The sequence below is a fragment of the Ranitomeya imitator genome, chromosome 1 (genome assembly GCF_032444005.1).
Source record: "Ranitomeya imitator isolate aRanImi1 chromosome 1, aRanImi1.pri, whole genome shotgun sequence".
Lineage (NCBI taxonomy): Eukaryota > Metazoa > Chordata > Amphibia > Anura > Dendrobatidae > Ranitomeya > Ranitomeya imitator.
The window spans coordinates 44,186,319-44,212,741 of record NC_091282.1 but is presented as its reverse complement, the minus strand read 5'-3'; the positions used below and the strand labels follow the sequence as shown (position 1 = coordinate 44,212,741).

The window sequence follows — 26,423 nt, the reverse complement described above, 5'->3', positions numbered from 1 at the left end:
CACAAAGACCAAAATCAAAGAGGAGACCTTCTGGAGAAATGCCATACACATGGTCACTTGTCATTTAACTCGACATTACAATGAGGGTGCACCATTTTCCTTTTTTATCTCCACCATTTATTAATCACAGGACTATTATCAGAAGTGTAGTCAACCAACCCAAGAAGCCCAAAGACCAAAATCAAAGAGGAGACCTTCTGAATAAACACCATTGACATGGTCATCTGTGGTTGATCTTGACATACATTGAGGATGTGCCATTTTCCATTTTACCTGCACCGTATGTTCTTCATAGGACTGTGATCAGATGTGTAGTCAACCAACTCAAGAAGCACAAAGACCCAAATCAAAGAGGAAACCTTTCAAAGAAACACCATTTGCATGGTCATCCATCATTGAACTTGACATTACACTGAGGGTGGAATTTTTTTCTTTAAACCTGTGCCATAATTTCATCATAGGACTGTGATCAGAAGAATAGTCAACCAACATAAGAAGTCCGAAGAGCTAAATCAAAGAGGAAACCTTCTGGTGAAAAGGCATTCACATGGTTATCAGTCATTGAACTTGGCATTACAATGAGGGTGCACAATTTTCCTTTTTTATCTGTACCATATATTAAATCATAGGACTGTGATAAGAAATGTAGTCAACCAATGTAAGAATCCTGAAGATCCAAATCAAAGAGGAGATCTTCTGAAGAAACACCATTCACAAGGTCATCCGTCATTGATCTTGACATTACATTGAGTGTGCACGATTTTCCTTTTTTTACCTGCGCCACATATTAATATTAGGACTGTGATCAGAAGTGTAGTCAACTAACCCAAGAAGCTCAAAGATCCAAATCAAAGACGAGACATTCTGGAGAAATGTTATTCACATGGTCATCAATGATTGATCTTGACATTACATTGACGTTGTGCCAATTCCTGCACCTTATATTAATCATAGGACTGTGATCACAAGTGTAGTCAAGCAGCCCAAGAAACCCGAAGACCCAAGTCAAAGAGGAAACCGTCTGGAGAAACGACATTTACATGTTCATCCGTAATTGATCTTGCTATTACGTAGAGGGAACGCCATAAATGCTATTGCTATAAGTTAAAGGAGTTCTACCACCATTAAATACCACATTTATTGTTTAGATCAGGAAACTGAAACAGTATTTGTCATTTCCATACTGTAAAAAAGTAATTTATTGAAGAATTCTGATATTTAACTCCAATGCCTACAAGTAGTATTCAACCCCCTGCAGATTTAGCAGGTTTAATAAGATGCAAATAAGTTAGAGCCTTCAAACTTCAAACAAGAGCAGGATTTATTAACAGATGCATAAATCTTACAAACCAAAAAGTTTTGTTGCTCAGTTAAATTTTTATAAATTTTAAACATAAAAGTGTGGGTCAATTATTATTCAACCCCTAGGTTTAATATTTTGTGGAATAACCTTTGTTTGCAATTACAGCTAATAATCGTCTTTTATAAGACCTGATCAGGCCGGCACAGGTCTCTGGAGTTATCTTGGCCCACTCCTCCATGCACATCTACTCCAAATTATCTAGGTTCTTTGGGTGTCTCATGTGGACTTTAATCTTGAGCTCCTTCCACAAGTTTTCAATTGGGTTAAGGTCAGGAGACTGACTAGGCCACTGCAACACCTTGATTTTTTGCCTCTTGAACCAGGCCTTGGTTTTCTTGGCTGTGTGCTTTGGGTCGTTGTCTTGTTGAAAGATGAAATGACGACCCATCTTAAGATCCTTGATGGAGGAGCGGAGGTTCTTGGCCAAAATCTCCAGGTAGGCCGTGCTATCCATCTTCCCATGGATGCGGACCAGATGGCCAGGCCCCTTGGCTGAGAAACAGCCCCACAGCATGATGCTGCCACCACCATGCTTGACTGTAGGGATGGTATTCTTGGGGTCGTATGCAGTGCCATCCAGTCTCCAAACGTCACGTGTGTGGTTGGTACCAAAGATCTCGATCTTGGTCTCATCAGACCAGAGAACCTTGAACCAGTCAGTCTCAGAGTCCTCCAAGTGATCATGAGCAAACTGTAGACGAGCCTTGACATGACGCTTTGAAAGTAAAGGTACCTTACGGGCTCGTCTGGAACGGAGACCATTGCGGTGGAGTACGTTACTTATGGTATTGACTGAAACCAATGTCCCCACTGCCATGAGATCTTCCCGGAGCTCCTTCCTTGTTGTCCTTGGGTTAGCCTTGACTCTTCGGACAAGCCTGGCCTCGGCACGGGAGGAAACTTTCAAAGGCTGTCCAGGCCGTGGAAGGCTAACAGTAGTTCCATAAGCCTTCCACTTTGGATGATGCTCCCAACAGTGGAGACAGGTAGGCCCAACTCCTTGGAAAGGGTTTTGTACCCCTTGCCAGCCTTGTGACCCTCCACGATCTTGTCTCTGATGGCCTTGGAATGCTCCTTTGTCTTTCCCTTGTTGACCATGTATGAGTGCTGTTCACAAGTTTGGGGAGGGTCTTAAATAGTCAGAAAAGGCTGGAAAAAGAGATAATTAATCCAAACATGTGAAGCTCATTGTTCTTTGTGCCTGAACTACTTCTTAGTACTTTAGGGGAACCAAACAGAATTCTGGTGGGTTGAGGGGTTGAATAATAAATGACCCTCTGAAAAGACTTTTCACAATTTAAAAAACAAACAAACAAAGAAATAATATTCTTTTTTTGCTGCAGTGCATTTCACACTTCCAGGCTGATCTACAGTCCAAATGTCACAATGCCAAGTTAATTCCAAATGTGTAAACCTGCTAAATCTGCAGGGGGTTGAATACTACTTGTAGGCACTGTATATAGTATGGAGCCAACTGTTTCAGGGTCTACCTAGTGTGTGGAGTGACGCACATACCATGTTACTCTCCAAGACTTTGCTCTTTGTATAATGTTCCTCTGTCACTTCAGATCAGTCAATATAGATGATGTCCTGCCTTCTTGTCAAGAAAGGAGTGGAGTTTTAGGAATGGCAAGACAGAATCATAGAATGTTAGAGTTGGAAGGGACCTCCAGGGTCATCGTGTCCAACTCCCTGCTCAGTCCAGGATTCACTAAACCATCTCACAGATGTCTGTCCAGCCTCTGTTTGAAGACTTCCATTGAAGGAGGACTCACCACCTCTCATGGCAGCCTGTTCCACAAGACAGTTTTTTCTGCATGAAAAATAAGAAGGGACTAATATTGTCAGCTTCCAGAAGGAGAAGGACATTTATTTAGTCCAATCACTGCCAAAAGCAGCACAAGAGGGACAAATGGGAGCAAAATGGTGTTAATAAGGTTTTTTTTAATTATAAAAACACCTTGAAGTACTCAAAAATACTAACAACCTTTTTCAAGTTTCTTAATGTGAAAATAATACATAGGATAGCACTTTAAATAGTGCACCACATATTCTGATTGTTATGATGGCTACATCATTCCTATTGGATCTTCTGATGACTGTGAGACTGACGGAATATGAATCATCATCAGGTAAGGTTAACTACTAAAAAAATAATATAAAGGGTATAAAAAAATCTGTCCTTGAAATATTCATGTATTTTTTTTGCTTTCACCATGATCTCAAGTTCTGGAGCGTGCGGTCAAGATCTGGCAGTTGTCCCAAGCTTAGATAACCCAATTAGTTTTCTCACTTATGGAGACAGCTTGCTGCATCAGAAACCTTACACCACTGTTTTATGTCTGTTACTGCTTATAAAAAATGGACAATATTGTTAACTATCAGATTCCAAGATGGCAGTCAAGTTTTTTCTTCCTACTTTGCCCACATTTTCTAGTGCTTGGGCACGTGAAACATCGAGAAAAGGGTTGAAGCTTAGTCCTCTTTCTTAAGTAGGCATCTTGCCGCAACATAAACCTTCCACCACTGCTTTAATAAAACTTTTAAGACCTTATTACTTACTTCTTTACTAGGACACATTTATGATTGTTTCTACTTTCTTCACCTCTTCCTGGGCTACAATTTGTAAAAGTTTAAGAAAAATGGTGAAACTCAAATTTCTCCTTTTCGGAGGCAGCTTTCAGAATCAGAAACCTGCCACCACTATCGATAACTGAGTACAAGGTGGAATTCATGTTTTTTCCTACTTTACCCAACTTCACTTTGAGTTATCACGTAACGAGTGCTATTCGTGTTTTCACGCTTACACCTGTCTATGGGTCCATTCACAAGTCAGTGATTTTTTTCTCTTGGTCAGCAGAAAACTTTGGAGATGTGTCCAATTTTGATCAGAGGGTCACATCAAAACAGACAATGCAAGTCAAAGGGTCCATGAAAAAATCGAAATGGACTCGGATGACATCTCATTGGCGCACCCGATTTTCACGGACCGTCAGAATGGAGAAGGTGGAGAAACTTTATTTAAAATTTCTTCATGTACAAGAAAAAAAAGACACTCGGACCACATCCTGATCTAAGTCTGATCAGAATAATGGATCAACTTTTCTCATAGTGGAAAAATCGGACGTAGGAATGAGCTCTTGGAGTTGAGGCTTAGACTTCTCTTAGGGTAACTTGCTGCTACCGAAACCTTCCACCATTGGATTGTCATAAGTAGAGCTAGACCCAAGATGGAAGAACCAGACCATAGTGGACTGTTTCTACATACCAGCTTGCTTCTAGATTTTACATTTACAATACCTTTAACATCAGCAACGACACTGATTTATAAAATATGCCAGGAAGTACGGAGCAGAACAAAAAATGCAGAACCCCCAGCCTCCGACTTGAAAGCAAACTGACAACTCTTCCGATAAGGAAGTCAAGTTCTCTAGCTGCACAATTAAACTGTCTCCATAAGAGTCACTGCTACGTCTTCATTAGAGGGAAGGAGATGTATAATACATAAGAGGAGCGTGGCTGTTATGGAGAGAAGCAATGTTACTACAAGCTGCTAAAGTATAGTGTTCCAAACAGAACTCACGAAATGTGATGGTGAATCCAAAAAGGTAACGTTGAGGGGAGTAACGTGATATGCGAGCAGGCTTATAATTAAAGATGTCACATTTGCTTCACTGCTTTAGGTAGGAGCAAAATACACAGACAGCACTTTTTCACCTTGCAACAGCTAATTACGATTTCTCAAATTATTGCTTCTCTACAGATCCTAAAACAGCCGTCTGTGTGAACTGCGGCTTTGGGCAAAATAGTTTTACATTGTGTGGAACGCAAGTCTCGAGAGCAGCTTCCATATGACAGACGAGTTCACCGCTGTTCCTTATTGTCAGGTCAAAAGGACAAAATTAGGAACTCTATAGATAAACCAAGCTCAATTTTTGCGTTTTTTCTTTGTAGTTTTGAATTCTGTGCAAGTCGGGGTGTGGCCTCCCTCTCCTGAGCTGGAAATTGCATTTAAAGGCTTCCCCTGACTGGTGTCCACAGGTCAGGACCCGTTCCTTTTGTCTGCCCTTATTTTCACACTGAGGTCAACTATGACACATAGTAAGGTTTTTTATATTAGAGAGTGTAGGACCATCCCGATCAGGGCACCTTGATGATGGTGGGATGGCTTTTATGCTATTTTTGATCAAATCAATATTACTAAGAACCCTGTGTTATCTAAATGCACTTTTGCTTTTTGCTTATTTAGTTACAGCATGGTTTTTGCTCATTTTGTTTCTTGTAGGTTTTGTATGCTTTATGGCCAATGTGAACATGCGTTTATGTGCTGCATGTATACCAACTCAAACCAAGCTACATTTTTGTGTTTTTTTCATCTGTGTGATCTGCGGCTTTGGGCAAAATCGTTTTACATTGTGTGGAGCGCAAGTCTCCAGAGCAGCTTCCATATGACAGACGAATTCACCGCTGTTCCTTATTGTCGGGTCGAAAGTACAAAATTAGGAACTCTATAGATAAAGTAGAATAAGGCAACTTAACCCACATCAAATGTCCAAAAACATGGAGATTATTGGGGTTGTTCATCCCTTTTTTTTATTTCAAACAATCGGCTGTATGTGGCATAAAAATAAAAGGGTTCTCATCCTCTGATCCCCGCTGCTCCTCAGTAATGCAGCCTGGGTGATGTACCGGTCTTCTCACTCCCTCTTCCGGTGGTCAATGTTGGTTACCGCTGTGGCCATTAGAGAAGAAGGGACCGACAGGGGACCATAGCAGTGGTACAGAGGAGCAGCGGGTGATTGGTAGTTGAGTATATTTTTTTTACCGCTACACCATGCTGGGCCAAGCGATGGACAACCCCAATAACCTTGATTCTAGGATATAGACCAGTGTTTTTCAACCAGTGTGCCGCGGCACACTAGTGTGCCGCGACACATGGTCGGGTGTGCCGCGGGGAACGGGAGTCAGCTGTTCTCTGTGCCGACTGTCAAGCTGACAGCCGGCACAGAGAAGCTGCAGCGCGCCGGCTCCCGGAGATCAATTGTACTCGCAGACATCTACCAGCTGCGAGTGCAATTGAGGCTCTGACCGCTGGGTCAGAGCGACGCCAGCAGCGTGATCAAGTCATGTGATCACGCTGCTGACGTCACTATCCGGCGCGCAGGAGACAGAAGACACTTGGTGGTAAGTGCTCCTGTGCTGTGGAGCTGAAGACACCGAAGATTCAGCGTGGGGTGGGTTTATGGGGAGTATGTGGGGGGATTTATTAAGTGTGTGGGGGGATTTATTAAGTGTGTGGGGGGATTTATTAAGTGTGTGGGGGGATTTATTAAGTGTGGTGGGATTTATTCAGTGTGTGTGGGGGATTTATTCAGTGTGGGGGGGGATTTATTCAGTGTGTGGGGGGGGATTTATTCAGTGTGTGGGGGGGATTTATTCAGTGTGGGGGGGGGATTTATTCAGTGTGTGGGGGGATTTATTCAGTGTGTGGGGGGGATTTATTCAGTGTGTGGGGGGGATTTATTCTGTGGGGGGGGATTTATTCAGTGTGTGGGGGGGATTTATTCAGTGTGTGGGGGGATTTATTCAGTGTGTGGGGGGATTTATTCAGTGTGTGGGGGGATTTATTCAGTGTGTGGGGGGGATTTATTCAGTGTGTGGGGGGATTTATTCAGTGTGTGGGGGGGATTTATTCAGTGTGTGGGGGGATTTATTCAGTGTGTGGGGGGGATTTATTCAGTGTGTGGGGGGGATTTATTCAGTGTGTGGGGGGGATTTATTCTGTGGGGGGGGATTTATTCAGTGTGTGGGGGGGATTTATTCAGTGAGTGGGGGGATTTATTCAGTGTGTGGGGGGGATTTATTTAGTGTGTGTGGGGGGATTTATTCAGTGTGTGGGGGGGATTTATTCAGTGTGTGGGGGGGATTTATTCAGTGTGTACGTGGGGGGGGCTGGAATTTATTTAGCATGTGTGGGGCAGGGTGCATTTATTCTGTGTGGAAGGGGATGGATTTATTCTAGCGGAAGGGCAGTGGATATATTCTGTGGGGGTGAGTGGGGAGATGGGGGTGGACACAGTAGCGAGGGGAAAAATGTGTGCTGACAGTACTGGGAGCAACGGTGATGGGATGTGTGAGGACAGTATGGGGAGTCGGGGGAATGTGTGAGGGGGGAATGTGTGAGGAGGAAATATGGAGAGAGCAAAGGGGTATGTTAGCAGGGGGGGATGTACATGAGGAGGCTATTAGAAATGTGTGCAGACAGTATGGGGGGATGAAAGTGTGAGTGGACACATAATAGATACTGAGTAGTGTGAGGGTAACAGCCAGGAGGAGACAGTATGCCAAGTAGGAGGAGTGTAATGAAGGGGCACAGTAGAGAGACTGGGATCTCTATGAGGGACACCGTATGAGAAGGCAGTGTGAAGTATGGAAAAGAGAGAGGGTAGTGTGGATGGCATGTACCATAAGAGGGACAGTGAGGGTCATATTATGTGCTGGGAATAAAGTGAGGGGCAATTATTTACTCAGGGGCTCAGCCTAGGGCAGATATTGTTATTCCGGAGCATTATAATAACACTGCTATCTTTAAGGGTGTTGTGTCGGGATGTGCTGCAGAAGACAGGAGAAGATGGAAGTCTGCAGAAACGAGCTCTGCCGGTGGATGAGAAGAGTCATCATGGCATCTGGACAAGGTGAAGATGAAAAGAAAGAGGCGACTCCACAAACAACGTCATCTATCAGGTACCTGGATGTAAATGTGTTTTTTTTGTGATACTAATTCTCATATTTTTATTTGTTAGGAACATTAAAGGGGATGTCCAAGGTTGTGATGAGTCTGCAGTCATACTATGTGACTGCAGACTTCTGAATTCTCACAGTGCGCACTGCTATCATAATTCTCTGATGTTGGTGATTTACATACATGCGGTCACGTGCTGACTAGACAATGAAAATGAATTGACTGAGGCCGGACATTTCTAGTTAGAATGTGGCCAGAAGTATCCAAATCACATACTTGTGCTGTCATGACCGTCCACTCTGGCCACCGGCAAGGGAGAATCCTGAAAGTGTGCAGTGCTTGCGCTGTGAGAATTCAGAAGTCTGCAGTCACATAGAATGACTGCAGACTTTCATCTCAAACCTGGACGCACCAATTTGTGCCATTTTGGTTGGTGGTGTGCCTCGAGATTTTTTAAGTATAAAAAGTGTGCCGCGGCTCAAAAAAGGTTGAAAATCACTGATATAGACTACCGTTCTACCAAGCTTTGTCTGATAAACTTCATCAGCCTTCACCCCTACCATTGTATTCTCACACAATTACTTTGTATATGTAGAGAGCGTAGAGCCATGCAGTGCTTATGTTAATAATGTAGCATGCCAGCTCAACTTCTGTAGCGAAGATTAAATCAAGCCCCCATTATGGATTTTTGGCTTTGCCCCCCACAAGGTCTTTCCATGACACTTGGTCCAATTTTCCACATCTTTCCACTTGTGCAGTTCCCCTGGAAAAAGAAGTCATGCACAGGTTCTCGCTAGCCAGTAGCAAGTGAGATGCAACCAACAAGTGCTGGGAAAAATATGTATTCAAATATGCCTATAAGGTCAAAGAGTCAAATATGTCAATACTGAACCTTATATATTACAGATTTTTAAAGAGATAAAACATAACTTTTATTCTATCTAAAAGTATACACAATCAATTAACCGTGCTGGCTACCAATACCCTAATATTTGTCACCTAATAGACAAAAACCTACCTAACAGCGGAGGTTGGCACCCTAAACAAAAATTTTCTATTATTTTGCCTACCTCATTATCAGTCCTCTAAATGGCAATCCCTATACACTCCTTTTCATGTTTGTATAAATGGGTGCCCATATGACCCACTAATACAGGGACATCTAGGAGACCGAGGGATAGCCGTCGAGGAGTGAGGGCGCCATTCTCGTATCTTTGTGTTTAGGGTGCCAACCTCCGCTGTTAGGTAGGTTTTTGTCTATTAGGTGACAAATATTAGGGTGTTGGTAGCCAGCACTGTTAATTGATTGTGTATACTTTTATATAGAATAAAAGTTATGATTTATCTCTTTAAAAATCTACAAAATACAGGTGGGTGTAGGTGTGGTGGGCACCTGGACCCCCACATTCTTTAGGTAAATATGCAGCACCATATCTGATTTGTTGCTCTATATTATTTGGGTTTTGACAACACCTATAGGAATTTCTTCCGTACTTCTGTGATATTGCACTTTATATGGGCTACTACCATTTAAAGGGATATGCTGTGATAGCTTCTTATATGGATTAATATTGCCTTTATACACATATATACTTATATATTTTACTGCACTGGCACTTTAGGTATAACACCATTGATACTTGATATTTGATACTCTGTTACACAGCATACCCCTTGTTTTATGACTGATTATTCTAACCAATATTGGGTTGTTGTTTATTTGGTGCTCTGCTAGATCCAGGTGTCCCACTTGTATTTCTGTCCCTGTATGTGTTTTTTTCCCCCTTTTGTGGTACATTGTTATACCAATTATATTGTTCTTAATATGACTATGCGTTTATGATTTTCTGTGCTTAATAAAAATGTATTTTTTAACTAATCCTTAGGAATGGATTTTTCTTCTTTGGTGTATTTTGTAGTTTTTTTTGTTCTCTTCCTTAAAGGGTTTTTTTGACAGGAGGATTGAAGGATTTTTTTGTTGGTGTATTATATACTCTTTAAAAATCTGTAATCTATAAGGTTCTGTATTGACATACACAACAAGTGCTGGGCCCCAATTCTCTAAGGGCAGTCCCACACGTCCAGATAATTCCGGTACCGGAAAAAATCGGTACCGGAATTATCCGTGTCTGTGTGCCCCTGCGTTTATGTGGCACATCAGTGTGGCACACGTGTGGCACACGTGTGCCGCCCGTGTGCCCACTGGGTACCACACGGAGCGTGCAGGACACAGCGCTAAAGTTTAGCGCTGTCCCCTGCATCGTGCTGAAACCGCGATTCATATCTTCTGTGCAGCAGCGTTTGCTGCAGAGAAGATATGAATAATCCATTTTTTTTAAGTTTATCGTGTATAAAATAAAGGTCCATGTCCCCACCCCCTGTGTGCCCCCCCCACTGTTCTGAAAATACTCACCAAGCTCCCTCATTGGCTGTCGCTGCTTCCTCTCCTGGCCGCACCTTCTCCTGTATGCGGTCACGTGGGGCCGCTCATTTACAGTAATGAATATGCGGCTCCACCCCTATGGGAGGTGGAGCCGCATATTCATGACTGTAACCGGCGGCCCCACGTGACCGCATACAGGAGAAGGTGCGGCCAGGAGAGGAAGCAGCAACAGCCAATGAGGGAGTTTGGTGAGTATTTTCAGAACAGTGGGGGGGGCACACAGGGGGTGGGGACATGGACCTTTATTTTATACACGATAAACTTAAAAAAAATGGATTATTCATATCTTCTCTGCAGCAAACGCTGCTGCACAGAAGATATGAATCGCGGCTTCAGCACCATGTAGGGGGGGCAGCGCTTACTGGAGCGCTGTCTCCTGCACGGCACACGGACTGCACACGGACAACGTCCGTGTGCGGTACGTGTTTTACACGGACCCATTGACTTTAATGGGTCCGTGTAATATGTGCGCTCCCATAAACACTGACATGTCTCCGTGTTTGGCACACGGAGACACGGTCCGCAAAAAATCAATGACATCTGCACAGATGCATTGATTTTAATGCGTCTACGTGTGTCAGTGGCTCCAGTTCGTGAGGAAACTGTCACCTCACGTACCGGAGACACTGACGTGTGAAACCGGCCTAAGGGTTCCATAGCTGCTGTATGACCTACCTGTATAGTCTTGTACAGTACAGTGGGTACGGAAAGTATTTCATACCCGTTTAAAGTTTAATTTTAAAGTTCATTTTTTTCACATTAATGTACACTCTGTACCCCATCTTGACTGAAAAAAAAACAGAAATGTAGAAATTTTTGCAAATTTTATAAAAAAGAAAAACTGAAATATCACATGGTCTTAAGTATTCAGACTCTTTGCTCAGACACTCATATTTAAGTCACATGCTGTCCATTTCCCTGTAATCCTCCTTGAGACGGTTCTCCTCCTTCATTGGAGTCCAGCTGTGTTTAAATAAACTGATAGGACTTGATTTGGAGCGGCGCACACCTGTCAATATGAGACCTCACAGCTCACAGTGCATGTCAGACCTTTTTGGTGATAATTCTAAGCGGTATGTGTGGAGAAAACCAGGCACTGCTCATCACCTGCCCAGTACAATCCCAACAGTGAAACATGGTGGTGGCAGAATCATGCTATGGGGGTGTTTTACAGCTGCAGGGACAGGACGACTGGTTGTCACTGAAGGAAACATGAATGTGGCTAAGTAGAGAGATATCCTGGATGAAAACCTCTTCCAGAGTGCTCTGGACCTCAGACTTGGCCGAAGATTCACCTTCTAACAAGACAATGACCCTAAGCACACAGCTAAAATAACAAAGGAATAGCTTCAGAACAAGTCTGTAACGATTCTTGACAGGCCCAGCCAGAGCCCTGACCTAAACCCAATTGAGCATCTCTGGAGAGACCTGAAAATGGCGTCCACCAACGTTCACCATCCAACCTGACGGAACTGGAGATGATTTGCAAGGAAGAATGGCAGAGGATCCCCAAATTCAGGTGTGAAAAACTTGTTGCTTCATTCCCAATAAGACTCATGGCTGTACTGGCTCAAAAGGTGCTTCTACTCAATACTGAGCAAAGGGTCTATATACTTATGACCATGTGATATTTCAGTTATCCTTTTTTAATAAATTTGCAAAAATTACTATATTTCTGTTTTTTTTCAGTCAAGATGGGGTGCAGAGTGTACATTAATGAGAAAAAATGAACTTTTTTGAATTTACCAAATGGCTGCAATGAAACAAAGAGTGAAACATTTAAAGGGGTCTGAATATTTTCCGTACCCACTGTATGTACCACCTTGGTACTGGTTGTAATCTAGTCCTGGGAATATGCCACATTTGCAATAGGTATGGGGTAGATCTACTTTTCCACCAAAAGGGGAACTTTTTTTTGAGATATGAGTTTGAAAGTTCTTGCTGTTGATACTTGTAGATACTAGGCTGTTGATACTAGTACTGTAGATACTCGGCTGTTGATGCTTGTAGATACTCGGCTGTTGATGTTTGTAGATACTTGGCTGTTGATACTAGTACTGTAGATACTCGGCTGTTGATACTTGTAGATACTCGGCTGTTGATGTTTGTAGATACTTGGCTGTTGATACTAGTACTGTAGATACTCGGCTGTTGATGCTTGTAGATACTCGGCTGTTGATGTTTGTAGATACTTGGCTGTTGATACTAGTACTGTAGATACTCGGCTGTTGATGCTTGTACTGTTGATGCTCAGCTGTTGATACTTGTTCCGTAGATTCTGTTGATGCTTTTAATGTAGATATTTGGCTGTTGATGCTTGTAGATACTCGGCTGTTGATGCAGAGTGGAGGGAGGACAGAAAGTCTGCCAGAACAGACCTGCAGCGCTGCAGGGAGGCTACCACCAGGTGGCAGCAGAGAAGTCAAACAAGCCGGTTGAAAACCGGGAGAGTAATGCCGTACAAAGGGAAAACACAAAATACAGAGTAAGCGGGGAGCTGTACCAGTCAGAAGCCGAAGTACCAGAAGCAAGAGACAAAGTCATGACAGAATCAAAGCCGAGTCGAAACACCGGGAAATCCAAATGCTAAGGGGAACACTAAGTCAGGATGGGGAGAGAGGAGGGAACAGACATGAGCGAAGTCAGATAAAGCAGCAGGAAAAATCAGGATAACCCCAGAGTCAGATACTCACGCCAAAGGCAGAAAATATAACTGACACGGCCTGCAGGATGCAGCGGAGATAAATAGCAAACCTGAACCCAAAATGAGGCAGATCAAAGTTGACCACTGACATGACCAGACCAGGAAAGGGGTAGACAGGACTCAAAACCCGGCCTGGATCATGACACTTGGCTCTTGATACTTGTAGATACTTGGCTGTTGATACTGATACTGTAGACACTCGGCTGTTGATACTAGTAGATACTTGGCAGTAGATACTTGTACTGTAGATACTCGGCTGTTGATGCTTGTAGATGTTCGACTGTTGAGACTTGTACTGAATGAAGCCACTTTCTGAATTGTGTATAGGATGTCGGTGGTTATAAGAGACATTGGGAGGACATATTACAGTTGGAGGATGCAAAAGTTTAAGACTTTGGAATAATTTAGGAAAATGGTGCACTTGGCATGATAAATTTGGCACAACGTGCCAGACAGGTTGAACTTCTTTTCCCTTCTTTAGACCATCTCTTGGCCTTATAGCTTGTTGACTGATTTTTTTTTTACCAATTAGTCTTGCTTCAAATTTGGTGCATTTTACGACTTCACAGTGAGCACAAAATGAAGACAACTTATTTATCTGCTCATTGATTACTTTTGTATTTGAGATTCGCCATTTTCTCAATCTCTGCCTTTGTTTATGTCTGATTTATAGTGCAGTTTTCTCTGTAAGTCGCCCCCAAGGTCCCTCTGCCCATGTGTTTCTTTTAAAAATGAAATCACACAGTCTACAGTCCATTCTGCTTCCTTCTCCAGTGATGAATATATCTTTTCGGAGCGAGTTCCCCGGAGAGGACATTTTCTAAATTCTAACATTACAATCCCATGACTTCATTCTGAGACCTTGAAGACCAGAGGAATGAATTCATCTGTTCTTTTTTCCACATCCTTTAGGCTAGATGACAACAAAACCTAAGTCTGATACTAAGGATATCACTACAAATGATTTAACTGGAAAATTCTCATTGTAAGAGCTTTCTTGATGCTTTTCTCACTGCAGCGAACAATAATGGAGATGAAGCTACAGGGTCTACACGGGCAATGCTCGCTCTCCAACCCTGGTGCTGCATAGGAAGACTCCAGCATTAGTAAAGGCACAGGGGGTCCTATCACACATTTTGCCCTGGTGCCCAGCAGCTTCAAGACACCAATCTGAAATATAACTCAAGGGGAGATCGCGGACATGGACACGGGCTTGGAGTCTCTGTCAGGGCTGAATTCAGACACTGTTGAAACTACATGGGTTTTGAGTCACCGGACAGAACGGACACAGACTCAGAGTCACAGACAGGACAGGATTCGAATATTGGAACAGGCTCCGACAGTACGGTCGCTGGAACACTAACCAGGACTGACACATGTGTAGGTTCTAGTACAACCGGAAAGGTTACAGGTTCAGGTACCATGGGAGTGGCTTCAGATTCAGTTATTGCCGATGCAACATCAGGCTCAGGTACCGCCGGAGTGGTGTCATGATCAGGTACTGTCGGAGCGGTGTCAGGATCAAGTACCGCCGGAGTGGTGTCAGGGCTCAGGTACCTCAGCAGTGGATTCAAAGTTCAGGTACCACAGGTACGATGTCAGGGTTCATGTGCCACAAGTGTGGTGTCAAGATTCAGGTACCGCTGGAGTGGTGTCAGACTCAGGCACACAAGTGTGACTTCAAGGCTCAGGTACTGCTGAAGGGTTCTGGGCTACATTACATGGGATTTAGGAAAAGATTCAGACTAACACAGTATGAGATACAAGGACCTGGCAACTCACTAGTTGTACAACACTACAAAATGGGGAACGATGCTCAGGCACCTCCCTACTGGGGAGCGTGCCTTATATACTTGATGCCTCCCAGATATTGGCTTGAGGCATGTCCAAAGTAGGCACGCCACTGGGAGACCTGCACGGCATGGACATGCCCACGGGAACCGCGGCAGGGAACAAGGTCTCTTCCCCGTGGCCAGGGCGGTCAGTATGTCAGCATCCCTTCCGGGAGGAGGAAGGGGGAACAGGCAGGGATGCCGGCATTAGTATTGCATTAGTATACTAGAGTACATCATTGGCGTCTTTCATTCTTTTTCTTTTCAAACTTTCTATAATTTGCTCTCCATCCCAATCTATCTCCCTAACTCCTTTCTTTTTTTCTCTTACTTGTTCTCTTTCTTTCTCTTACTACTTTTCTTAATTTTTCTTTCATTCTTTCTTGTTCTTTGTTTCTTTTTTTCTCTCTATCCCTTCATACCTCCCTAACTCCTTTCTTCCTTTTCATAATGTCTTCCCCTCTCTCTCTTTCTCTTTCTCGCTCTATGTCGTTCTTTCTTTCTCTCTTTCCTTTTTCTAACACATTTTCAGAAGTACAGTACAGACCACAAGTTTGGACACACCTTCTCTTTTAAAGATTTTTCTGTATTTTCATGACTATGAAAATTGTACATTCACTCTGAAGGCATCAAAACTATGAATTAACACATGTGGAATTATATACTTAACAAAAAATTGTGAAACAACTGAAATTATGTCTTATATTCTAGGTTCTTCAAAGTAGCCACCTTTTGCTTTGATGACTGCTTGGCTGCACACTCTTGGCATTCTCTTGATGAGCTTCAAGAGGTAGTCACCGGGAATGGTTTTCACTTCACAGGTGTGTCCTGTCAGGTTTAATAAGTGGGATTTCTTGCCTTATAAATGGGGTTGGGACCATCAGTTGTGTTGAGCAGAAGTCTGGTGGATACACAGCTGATAGAAAAAAGCAGCTAAGTAAAGAAAACTGAGTGGCCATCATTACTTTAAGAGATGAAGGTCAGTCAGTCTGAAAAATTGGGCAAACTTTGAAAGTGTAGCCAAGCGCAGTAGCAAAAACCATCAAGCGCTACTAAGGAACTGGCTCACATGAGAACCGCCCCAGTAAAGGAAGACCAAGAGTCACCTCTGCTTCTGAGGATGTTTATCCAAGTCCCCAGCCTCAGAAATCGCAGGTTAACAGCAGCTCAGATTAGAGACCAGGTCAATGCCACACAGAGTTCTAGCAGCAGACATATCTCTACAACAACTGTTAAGAGGAGACTTTGTGCAGCAGGCATTCATGGTAAAATAGCTGCTAGGAAACCACTGCTAAGGACAGGCAACAAGCAGAAGAGACTTGTTTGGGCTAAAAAACAAAAGGAATGGACATTAGACCAGTGGAAATCTGTGCTTTGGTCTGATGAGTCCAAATTTGAGATATTTGATTCCAATCACTGTGTCTTTGTGTGACGCAGAAAAGGTGAACGGATGTACTTGCCTGGTTCCCACCGTGAAGAATGGAGGAGAAGGTGTGATGGTGTGGGGGGCTTTGCTGGTGACATTGTTGGGGGTTTATTCAAAATTGAAGGCATACTGAACCAGCATGGCTACCACAGCATCTTGCAGCGGCATGCTATTCCATCCGGTTTGCGTTTAGTTGGACCATCATTTATTTTTCAACAGGACAATGACACCAAACACACCTCCAGGCTGTGTAAGGGCTATTTAACCAAGAAAGAGAGTGATGGGGTGCTACGCCAGATGACCTGGCCTCCACAGTCACCAGACCTGAACCCTGACCGCAGAGTGAAAGCAAAAGGGCCAACAAGTGCTAAGCATCTCTGGGAACTCCTTCAAGATTGTTGGAAGACTATTGCTGGTGAGTGGTGACTACCTCTTGAAGCACATCAAGAGAATGCCAAGAGTATGCAAAGCAGTCATCAAAGCAAAAGGTGGCTACTTTGAAAAACCTAGAATATAAGACATAATTTCAGTTGTTTCACAATTTTCGGTTAACTATATAATTCCACATGTGTTAATTCATACTTTTGATGCCTTCACTATGAATATACAATTTTCATAGCCATGAAAATACAGAAAAATCTTTATATGAGAAGGTGTGTCCAAACTTTTGGTCTGTAATGTATATTCTGAAAAGCGTCTGACTAAGGCAACGTTCCCATGATAAACTTTTGGTGAGTTTTTGATGTTGCAGATTATCTACACCATTTCTCTTCCTGCTGAGTAAATTAATATCACTTTTTTAATCGCGTTGTTTTTCCATGCATTCTTAACGGATTTTTGACCCTTTTGCTAATATGCCATATTATAATTTAAGCTGCTTTGTTTTTGATACTTCCTGGTATTTGTCTTTGACAAAACGTTAGTGATACAGTCGTGCGCTGATTACACGTGTCTTTGACGGGTTTTCGCCAGTCACGAGCATTTTTTACTTCTGGATTTCTGTGCCTAATACAAGTCTACGGGAAAAAGCCACACAGAAAACTCATCATATTTGCCAGAGAAATTGTCATGTTACTGGTCTGAAAGCCGCAACTCAGGTCCGTTTACGCTGAACAAAAAAGAAGCGCAGTGGGCAGGAGATTTCTATAAATCCCATCCACTTTGTCAGAACTGTAAGACGCTGCGTTTTTGTTATAGCCAAAATTCGCAGTGCGTCAAAAACTCACCAAAACTCATTGTCGGCGCAGCCTAAGGGCTGTCCCACACGTCCAGATAATTCCGGTACCGGAAAAAATCAGTACCGGAATTATCCGTGTCCGTGTGCCCCTGCGTTTCTGTGGCACATCAGTGTGGCACACGTGCGGCACACGTGTGCCGCCCGTGTGCCCACTGGGTACCACACGCACCGTGCAAGAGACAGCGCTAAAGTTTAGCGCTGTCCCCTGCATAGTGCTGAAGCCACGATTCATATCTTCCCTGCAGCAGCGTTTGCTGTAGAGAAGATATGAATAATCGTGTTTAAAATAAAGATCTATGTGCCCAAACCTGTGCGCCCCCTCCACCCCCCACCCCTCCGCTGTTCTGAAAATACTCACCCGGCTCCCTCGGTGGCACTGCTTCCTGTCCTGGCCGCATCTTCTCCTGTATGCGGTCACGTGGGGCCGCTCATTTACAGTCATGAATATGCGGCTCCACCTCCCATAGGGGTGGAGCCGCATATTCATGACTGTAAATGAGCGGCCCCATGTGACCGTATACAGGAGAAGATGCGGCCAGGACAGGAAGCAGCGACAGCCAATGAGGGAGCCTGGTGAGTATTTTCAGAACAGCGGGGGGGCTGACCCCAGAATATAATAGTAAAATTAAAATAAAATAAATAAAATAAATAATAAGAAAATAAAATATGTGAATAAATATACTAAAAAAAATACTGTAAATCAATGAAATGAGATGAGCTACATAATTTTGCAATCCAAAGTAAAATTAAAGGATGGAATATTTTTTTACTCTATTTTTTCAGATTTAATTTTTGGGGTCTTTAAATCTCCGACACAATGAAACCCCAAGTAGTAAAAGGTCTGTAAAGTAAAATCCGTCTCTAAAATCCCAGACCCAGCACGAGGAAATGTGTGGCTGTAGAGGCTTTCCGCTCGGGAGCTGGAATCGTTAATGCACTCGCCGGAAAGAAATAAATAAACGAGGCCGGCGAACGGTGCAGGAGGGGAAAAAAAAAAAAAAAAATTCATTGAGATACAGCTGTTTTATACAGGCTGACACCTGGTTTATCAAGCACGCAGCTACTGATGCACTCACATCTCCGCTGCTCGCTCAGATACTTCGCTGGAAAATAAAGATGTTCTTTCTGCAATCTATGTAAATTTCTCGAATAAATCCGTCGCGCAAATCTCTTTGAACATGCAAATCCATAAATCATCATTATGCTGACAAAGACGGGAAGGATCTCGCGAAATGAAGGCTCATTTTATCCCAAAGCCCCTGCTCAGGTATGGGGCTGTGAACTTCGGGCTCCTTTCCAAGTGCAATACAAGAGTTTTCGCTGCTTAAGATTAGCGCCTCCGCCGATTCTCGTGTGCTTTGTAATTAATCAATTGGGCGTTTGGTCAAGTGATTTTTTTTTTTTTTCGTAATTTTTTTTTTTTTTTTTTTACTTTTTCACCTCTGGTGTTAATTAGTGCTCTATGGAGCCGCTAATGAGTGTTGTTTGCGGTGACCGGAGCAAAGGAGAAGGGATCAGGAGGGTAAGTGTAGCAAAAAGCACAAAGTCTTCCCCCCCCCCCGTATTTACACGCTCCCACGGTGCTGCGCTCCTGGGAATCTCCGGCTGGCGACGAGCCTCTCGCCCTGGCTTTATTAAGGGGGTATTTTAACGTTTAACATACAGAAAGAGGGTAACTATGAGAATTTGTGGAATAAGGGGCTTTGTAAGCCAAAATCTTAAAGGGAAACTGTCCATCCTGCCCATTATTCTTCGCTTAGGAGTCCGGTGGGCGGTCCTTCTCAGTGATTGACAGCCAACTCTGTATGCACACTCAAACAGGAAAACTGTCAAGCACCCATAAAGACCGCCCACTGGACACCTAGGCCCTAAATAAATTATATTGTAAAATTAATCATGTAAAATAAAAAAAGAAGTGAAATTTACATCCCCTCTTCCAAAGTCTTCCAAGTCCCCTACTATTTTCTGCTCCATCAGGATGGACATGTGACCGCTGCAGGCAATCGTAGGCCAGAGTGATTAATGCATCACCGTTGGTCACATGTCCTTTGCACCCAACAGGAGGCACACAGCACATCACTGCTTGTTTGGCTCAGATGGACATGTGACTGCTGCAGCTAATCACTGTCTGCAGTGGTGACCAACACATCACCGCTACAGTGGTCACGTGGTGAGGGGCAGGGAAAGTGTTGGAACAGGATCATTAAAGTAAGGCTACTTTCACACTAGCGTTTTCTGCAATCCGTCACAATGCATCGTTTTGCAGAAAAAACGCATCCTGCAAAAGTGCTTGCAGGATGCGTTTTTTTCCCCATAGACTTGTATTGACGACGCATTTGCGACGGATTGCCACACGGATGCGTCGTGCTTTGGCGGACCGTCGGGAGCAAAAAACGCTACATGTAACGTTTTTTGCTCCTGACGGACCGCTTTTTCCGACCGCGCATGCGTGGCCGGAACTCCGCCCCCACCTCCCCGCACCTTACAATGGGGCAGCGGATGCGCCGGAGAAATGCATCCGCTGCCTCTATTGAGCAATGCGCTAAACACTAGCGTCGGAATCTCTCCCCGACGCATTGCGACGGGGAGATTCCAACGCTAGTGTGAAAGAAGCCTAAATTACATATCTTACAGCTTTCTTAACTTTCTTTAAGTGTCCGGACAAGCGTTTTATATGAGTTAATGACCAATTATACTGGATTTTGTCCTACAATTATATATATTAATCTGCTCAGACAATAATGTGTTTAATGCAGGAGAAATTGTATTATTTTTTGTTGCTGTTTTGGGACACCATGCAGTTTATATAATTTTTTTTTTTGAGGGGCGGATGCAAATTTGGAGAAAAAAAAACAATTTTTTTAATAAGTTTATGTTTCTTATTGTTCACCGTTTCACGCCAAATAACCTGTTGAATAATATCTCCCAGTTATTATGGTCATGTAGACACTTATTAGGTATAGTTTAAAAAAAAAAAATATGAATGTATTTGCATTTTAGAAGAAAAATAAAATAAGATTGTTTTGTACTTTTTATGGAGGAAAACTTTATTTTTTTATACCTTTTTATCTCATTTTTTGCGGTTTTGTACACATATATAAAAAATAAATAAATCATAAAAGATCCCTGGTGAATATATATTCTTTTGATTTATTTCTCATTATTTTCCTCTTATTCATGAATGCCCCAGTTACTTGGGAAAACAACTCCATATAGTGATAGAAGTGACAGACAGAGCAGATCGGGATCTGCAGGGATCCAGCAGCTCCGCTATACTGCGCAGAGACCGGTGATCATGTGATCTCCAAGACAGAGGCGGTAATAAACCACTTCTGCCTTCTCTCCTGGGTCTCCGGCTGTATCTGACAGCCGAGGACCAGACTTGCCGAAACAGGGTCCATTACGGCAGAGGTCCCCAACTCCAGTCCTCAAGGCCCACCAACAGGTCATGTTTTCAGGATTTCCTTTGCATTGCACAGGTGATGCAATTATTACCTGGGCAAGACTAAGGAAATCCTGAAAACATGACCTGTTGGTGGGCCTTGAGGACTGGAGTTGGGGACCTCTGCATTACGGCACTTGTTAGCTATTGGATTTATTTTCACCTCCCGAAAAAATGGCAGCAGCGGGAAAATAATTTTAGCGGCAAGTATATTAGCGTTTCTTCCCCTCCATACTCTGAGCGGCTTCACTCTCCATTCCCCCGAAAGCCGGTCAGAAGCTTCTGAAAGTGAGCGACTCCAGCGACATAACTGTTAAGCTACGTTCAGATTAGCGTTGCGCGCCGCTGCGTCGGCGACGCAACGCACGACGCACACAAAAACGCGTTTTTCGACGCGTGCGTCGTTTTTTGACGAAAATCGGACGCCAGAAAAATGCAACTTGTTGCATTTTCTTGCATCCGACGCTAGCGTCGAAAACGACGCACATGTCGGAAAACGCAACAAGAAAAACGCATGCGTCCCCCATGTTAAACATAGGGGCGCATGACGCGTGCGTCGCCGCTGCGTTTCCCGACGCAGCGTCGGGAAACGCTAATCTGAACGTAGCCTTAGATAGAATACAGGCTTCCTGAAGGTGATCCTCTATGGTAACGGTCCTGACCAATGACCTTGCTGCATGCGCAGACCCTCTAGTGCAGCCGATCCCCCGCCGGTGGGAGCTATAAAGATCCCGCTGCTGCTCTCAGTTATTAACGCTCCAATTGTCTTTAATTGTAATGGAAATCAGACATTTATGTATCAAAAGGAAACTGGGGAGGAGGATTCAATATCACGGGGTCACAGATGTCAGACCCCGCTACACCTAAGACTGCATGAAGCTAAAGACTACAAAAAAAAACTAAGTGACCAAATCCAATATATGAGAACATGATCATCAAGTTCACAAGCCAAAAATAATATCACCTGTTATATCATGAATTGTAAATATAACAACTGAAAGTGACAATCTTGTATGTTAGACAGTTTATTAAAAAAAAAAATCATACTATAAAAACTGGCAAAGAATAAAAGCATTTCAATTACATTACTGATCCTGAGTTACATCCTGTATTATATCCCAGAGCTGCACTCACTATTCTGCTGGTGCAGTCACTGTGTACATACATTACATTACTGATCCTGAGTTACATCCTGTATTATATCCCAGAGCTGCACTCACTATTCTGCTGGTGCAGTCACTGTGTACATACATTACATTACTGATCCTGAGTTATGTCCTGTATTATACCCCAGAGCTGCACTCACTATTCTGCTGGTGCAGTCACTGTGTACATACATTACATTACTGATCCTGAGTTACATCCTGTATTATATCCCAGAGCTGCACTCACTATTCTGCTGGTGCAGTCACTGTGTACATACATTACATTACTGATACTGAGTTATGTCCTGTATTATACCCCAGAGCTGCACTCACTATTCTGCTGGTGCAGTCACTGTGTACATACATTACATTACTGATCCTGAGTTACATCCTGTATTATACCCCAGAGCTGCACTCACTATTCTGCTGGTGCAGTCACTGTATACACACATTACATTACTGATCCTGAGCTACATCCTGTATTATACCCCAGAGCTGCACTCACTATTCTGCTGGTGCAGTCACTGTGTACATACATTACATTACTGATCCTGAGTTACATCCTGTATTATACCCCAGAGCTGCACTCACTATTCTGCTGGTGCAGTCACTGTATACACACATTACATTACTGATCCTGAGCTACATCCTGTATTATACCCCAGAGCTGCACTCACTATTCTGCTGGTGCAGTCACTGTGTACATACATTACTGATCCTGAGTTGCATCATCTTATACTCCAGAGCTGCACTCACTATTCTGCTGGTTAGTATTACAAACCGTGAATAAACTTGTTTTACAAACCTCCTCAGTTTAGTTGAGTGCTGGTAATGCAGAGGAACACGTAGTATTTTCTACATTATTACTCTACAGCACTTTCTGTAAATTCCCACTACTGAAGCAAGTCCTGTGCTGACACTGAACAAGTAAAACTTCACTTTACAAAATCTGCTCTACTGATGTCTATGTTTTCGCCATGCAGGTTATAGCAATGATGTAGAATAAACAACCCCCCCGTACTAGAATAAGGAGCTCAGTAAACAGGCGTGTGTCTATAAAGAAGCTTTTTGACTGTTTCTAATAATCACCAGCAAAATTGTGAATTCAGCTCTGGAGAATGTAGCTTGGGGTCAGTACAAGATACATAATGTAATGTATGTACACAATGGTGTAACTTCATACAGTCACCACTAGAGGGAGCTGTGCACATACATTTTTACAAGGGGCGCTACAGTAAAAAATGATGCAATAAGCTCCCTCTAGTGGCGGCTGCAGGTGGTCAAAAATGTAACGATGACTAAGTGAAGACACTTGGACCTCAGTGTCAGGAAACTGAAGCTTTGACCGTGCTACTATTCAGCGCAGAATTATGGACCTTAAAACACAGATGAGGACGTAAGTATTATTTTAGGAAATGCTCTTTAAGTCAGCTCGGTTGTGATATTTTATATCTTGGTGCTGACATCACTCACATGAGGCTCGAATCTCCGAAAAAAAATCCATTTTCAACAATCAATAAAGCTGCAATTTTTAACATGACGCACCTCAAGGCCCTTTTACATGATACAGCATAAATTCAAAATTAATAATTAAAGGGGAGGTCCACATCTATAAATTCAAAATGAATAATTAAAGGGGATGTCCACCATCTTCGAGCAACTTACGGAGGCATATCAAGAGACAGCATCAGAAGAGGTGCGACAGCTTAGATTCCTCTATATTCCTCTAAAGAAAGACTATATTATACTGGAGTCTCACTTAATTCTTAGTTAATAGAGGGGGGATTCTCTTCGAGGGGCCTCACCTCTTTGCCAGAGAAGAGAGCAATCACAGAATATATCTTTCTCTCTGGAGGACCTGTCCTGTCCCAGGTTACATAGACATCCTATTGATATTAGCGGACAGAGTGTAATGCCCAGTTTCCCCTGCGGAGGCAGTGCAGGGAACCTGATCACTTCCAGGTTTTCTTGTAGACTGACTATCTGATGTCTCAGCAGGAGGACGCATTTTTGCTCAGTTTATCATTAAGTCACTGTTTCTAAAAGAATTGTCCACGGCAGAGAACCCCTTTAAGGTCAACCAAAAATATAAAAAGACCACTATAAATAATGTCCGCCAGTAAAGTAACTTAATATATGGAATACTCACTGAGGAGGGTAAACCTGGGGGCACTTTTCTAACTTTCTTTGCTTGTACCTCTGTGAGAGAGAGAAGTAAAAGTGATTTAATATACAATAATACACGGTGCATTATAAGACAATAACGCCTAGTGATGAGCGAGCGCACCCCGATAAGGTGTTACTGAGCATGCTCAGGCGCTAACCCAGCGACTTCAGCAACATGCCGTAACACATGCACGGATTCCCCCATGTGTTGTGACTGTCGAACAGCCGCGAGTCGTGCAGCCGCAGGGACTCAATCATATTTTTTGAGCATGGCGAAGACACTCGGTTAGCGCCCGAGCATGCTCAGATAACACCTTATGCAGGTGCAGTCGCTCATCACTAATAACATCTTTATTTGTCTAATCATCAGCACAAAGCAGCTTGTTTATGAAGGAGTTAAAGAATCAATGATTCTATAAAAAATCAACTTGGTGAGAACTCTGTGAGATATCTTATAACGAACTCAGCAGAATGCAGTTCCAATATACAGTGGGTGCCTAAAGTATTCAGAGCCCTTTACATTTTTCACTCTTTGTTTCATTGCAGCCATTTGGTAAATTCAAAAAAGTCCATTTTTTTCTCTCATTAATGTACACTCCGCACCCCATCTTGACTGGAAAAAAAAGCAGAAATGTAGAAATTTTTGCTAATTTATTTAAAAAAAAATAACTGAAATATCACATGGTCATAAGTATTCAGACCCTTTGTTCACTCATATTTAAGTCACATGCTGTCCATTTCCTTGTGAACCTCCTTGAGATGGTTCTACTCCTTCATTGGAGAACAGCTGTGTTTAATTAAACTGATAAGACTTGATTTGGAAAGGCGCACACCTGTCTATATAAGACCTCACAGCTCACAGTGCATATCAGACCAAATGAGAATCATGAGGTCAAAGGAACTGGCCAAGGAGCTCAGAGACAGAATTGTGGCAAGGCACAGATCTGGCCAAGGTTACAACATAATTTCTGCAGTACTCAAGGTTTCTAAGAGCACAGTGGCCTCCATAATCCTTAAATGGAAGAAGTTTGGGACCACCAGCAGTCTTCCTAGACCTGGCCGTCCAGCCAAACTGAGCAATCGTGGGAGGAGAGTCTTGGTGAGAGAGGTAAAGAAGAATCCCAAGATCACTGTGGCTGAGCTCCAGAGATGCAGTAGGGAGATGGGAGAAAGTTCTACAAAGTCATCACTGCAGCCCTCCACCAGTCGGGCCTTTATGGCAGAGTGGCCTGATGGAAGCCTCTCCTCAGTGCAAGACATGTGAAAGCCCGCATAGAGTTTGCTAAAAACACATGAAGGACTCCCAGACTATGAGAAATAAGATTTGGTGATAATTTTAAGCGGTATGTGTGGAGGAAACCAGGCACTGCTCATCACTTGCCCAATACAATCCCAACAGTGAAATATGGTGGTGGCAGCATCATGCTATGGGGGTGTTTTTCAGCTGCAGGGACAGGACGACTGGTTGTCATTGAAGGAAACATGAATGCGGCCAAGTACAGAGATATCCTGGATGAAAACCTCTTCCAGAGTGCTCTGGACCTCAGACTTGGCTGAAGGTTCTCCTTACAACAAGACAATGACCCTAAGCACACAGCTAAAATAACAAAGGAGCGGCTTCAGAACAACTCTGTGACCATTCTTGACTGGCCCAGCCAGAGCCCTGACCTAAACCCAATTGAGCATCTCTGGAGAGACCTGAAAATGGCTGTCCAACAACGTTCATCATCAAAAATTATGGAACTGAAGAGGATCTGCAAGGAAGAATGGCAGAGGATCCCCAAATCCAGGTGTGAATAACTTGTTGCATCATTCCCAAGAAGACTCATGGCTGTACTAGCTCAAAAGGTGCTTCTACTCAATACTGAGCAAAGGGGCTGAAGACTTATGACCATGTGATACTTCAGTGTTTCTTTTTTACTA

The 26,423-nt window shown here is 43.2% G+C and overlaps 1 protein-coding gene across 9 annotated transcripts in view; it reads right to left on the bottom strand.

Moving 5' to 3' along the window:
• TCF4 (transcription factor 4) overlaps nt 1–26,423 on the bottom strand; it is a 581,252-nt gene that overhangs the window by 225,773 nt on the left and 329,056 nt on the right. For all 9 annotated transcript variants that reach the window (XM_069746012.1, XM_069746015.1, XM_069746018.1 and 6 more), the window contains one exon: nt 24,484–24,533. In XM_069746012.1, the coding sequence (XP_069602113.1) occupies nt 24,484–24,533 (50 nt within the window). The remainder of the gene's footprint in view (nt 1–24,483; nt 24,534–26,423) is intronic.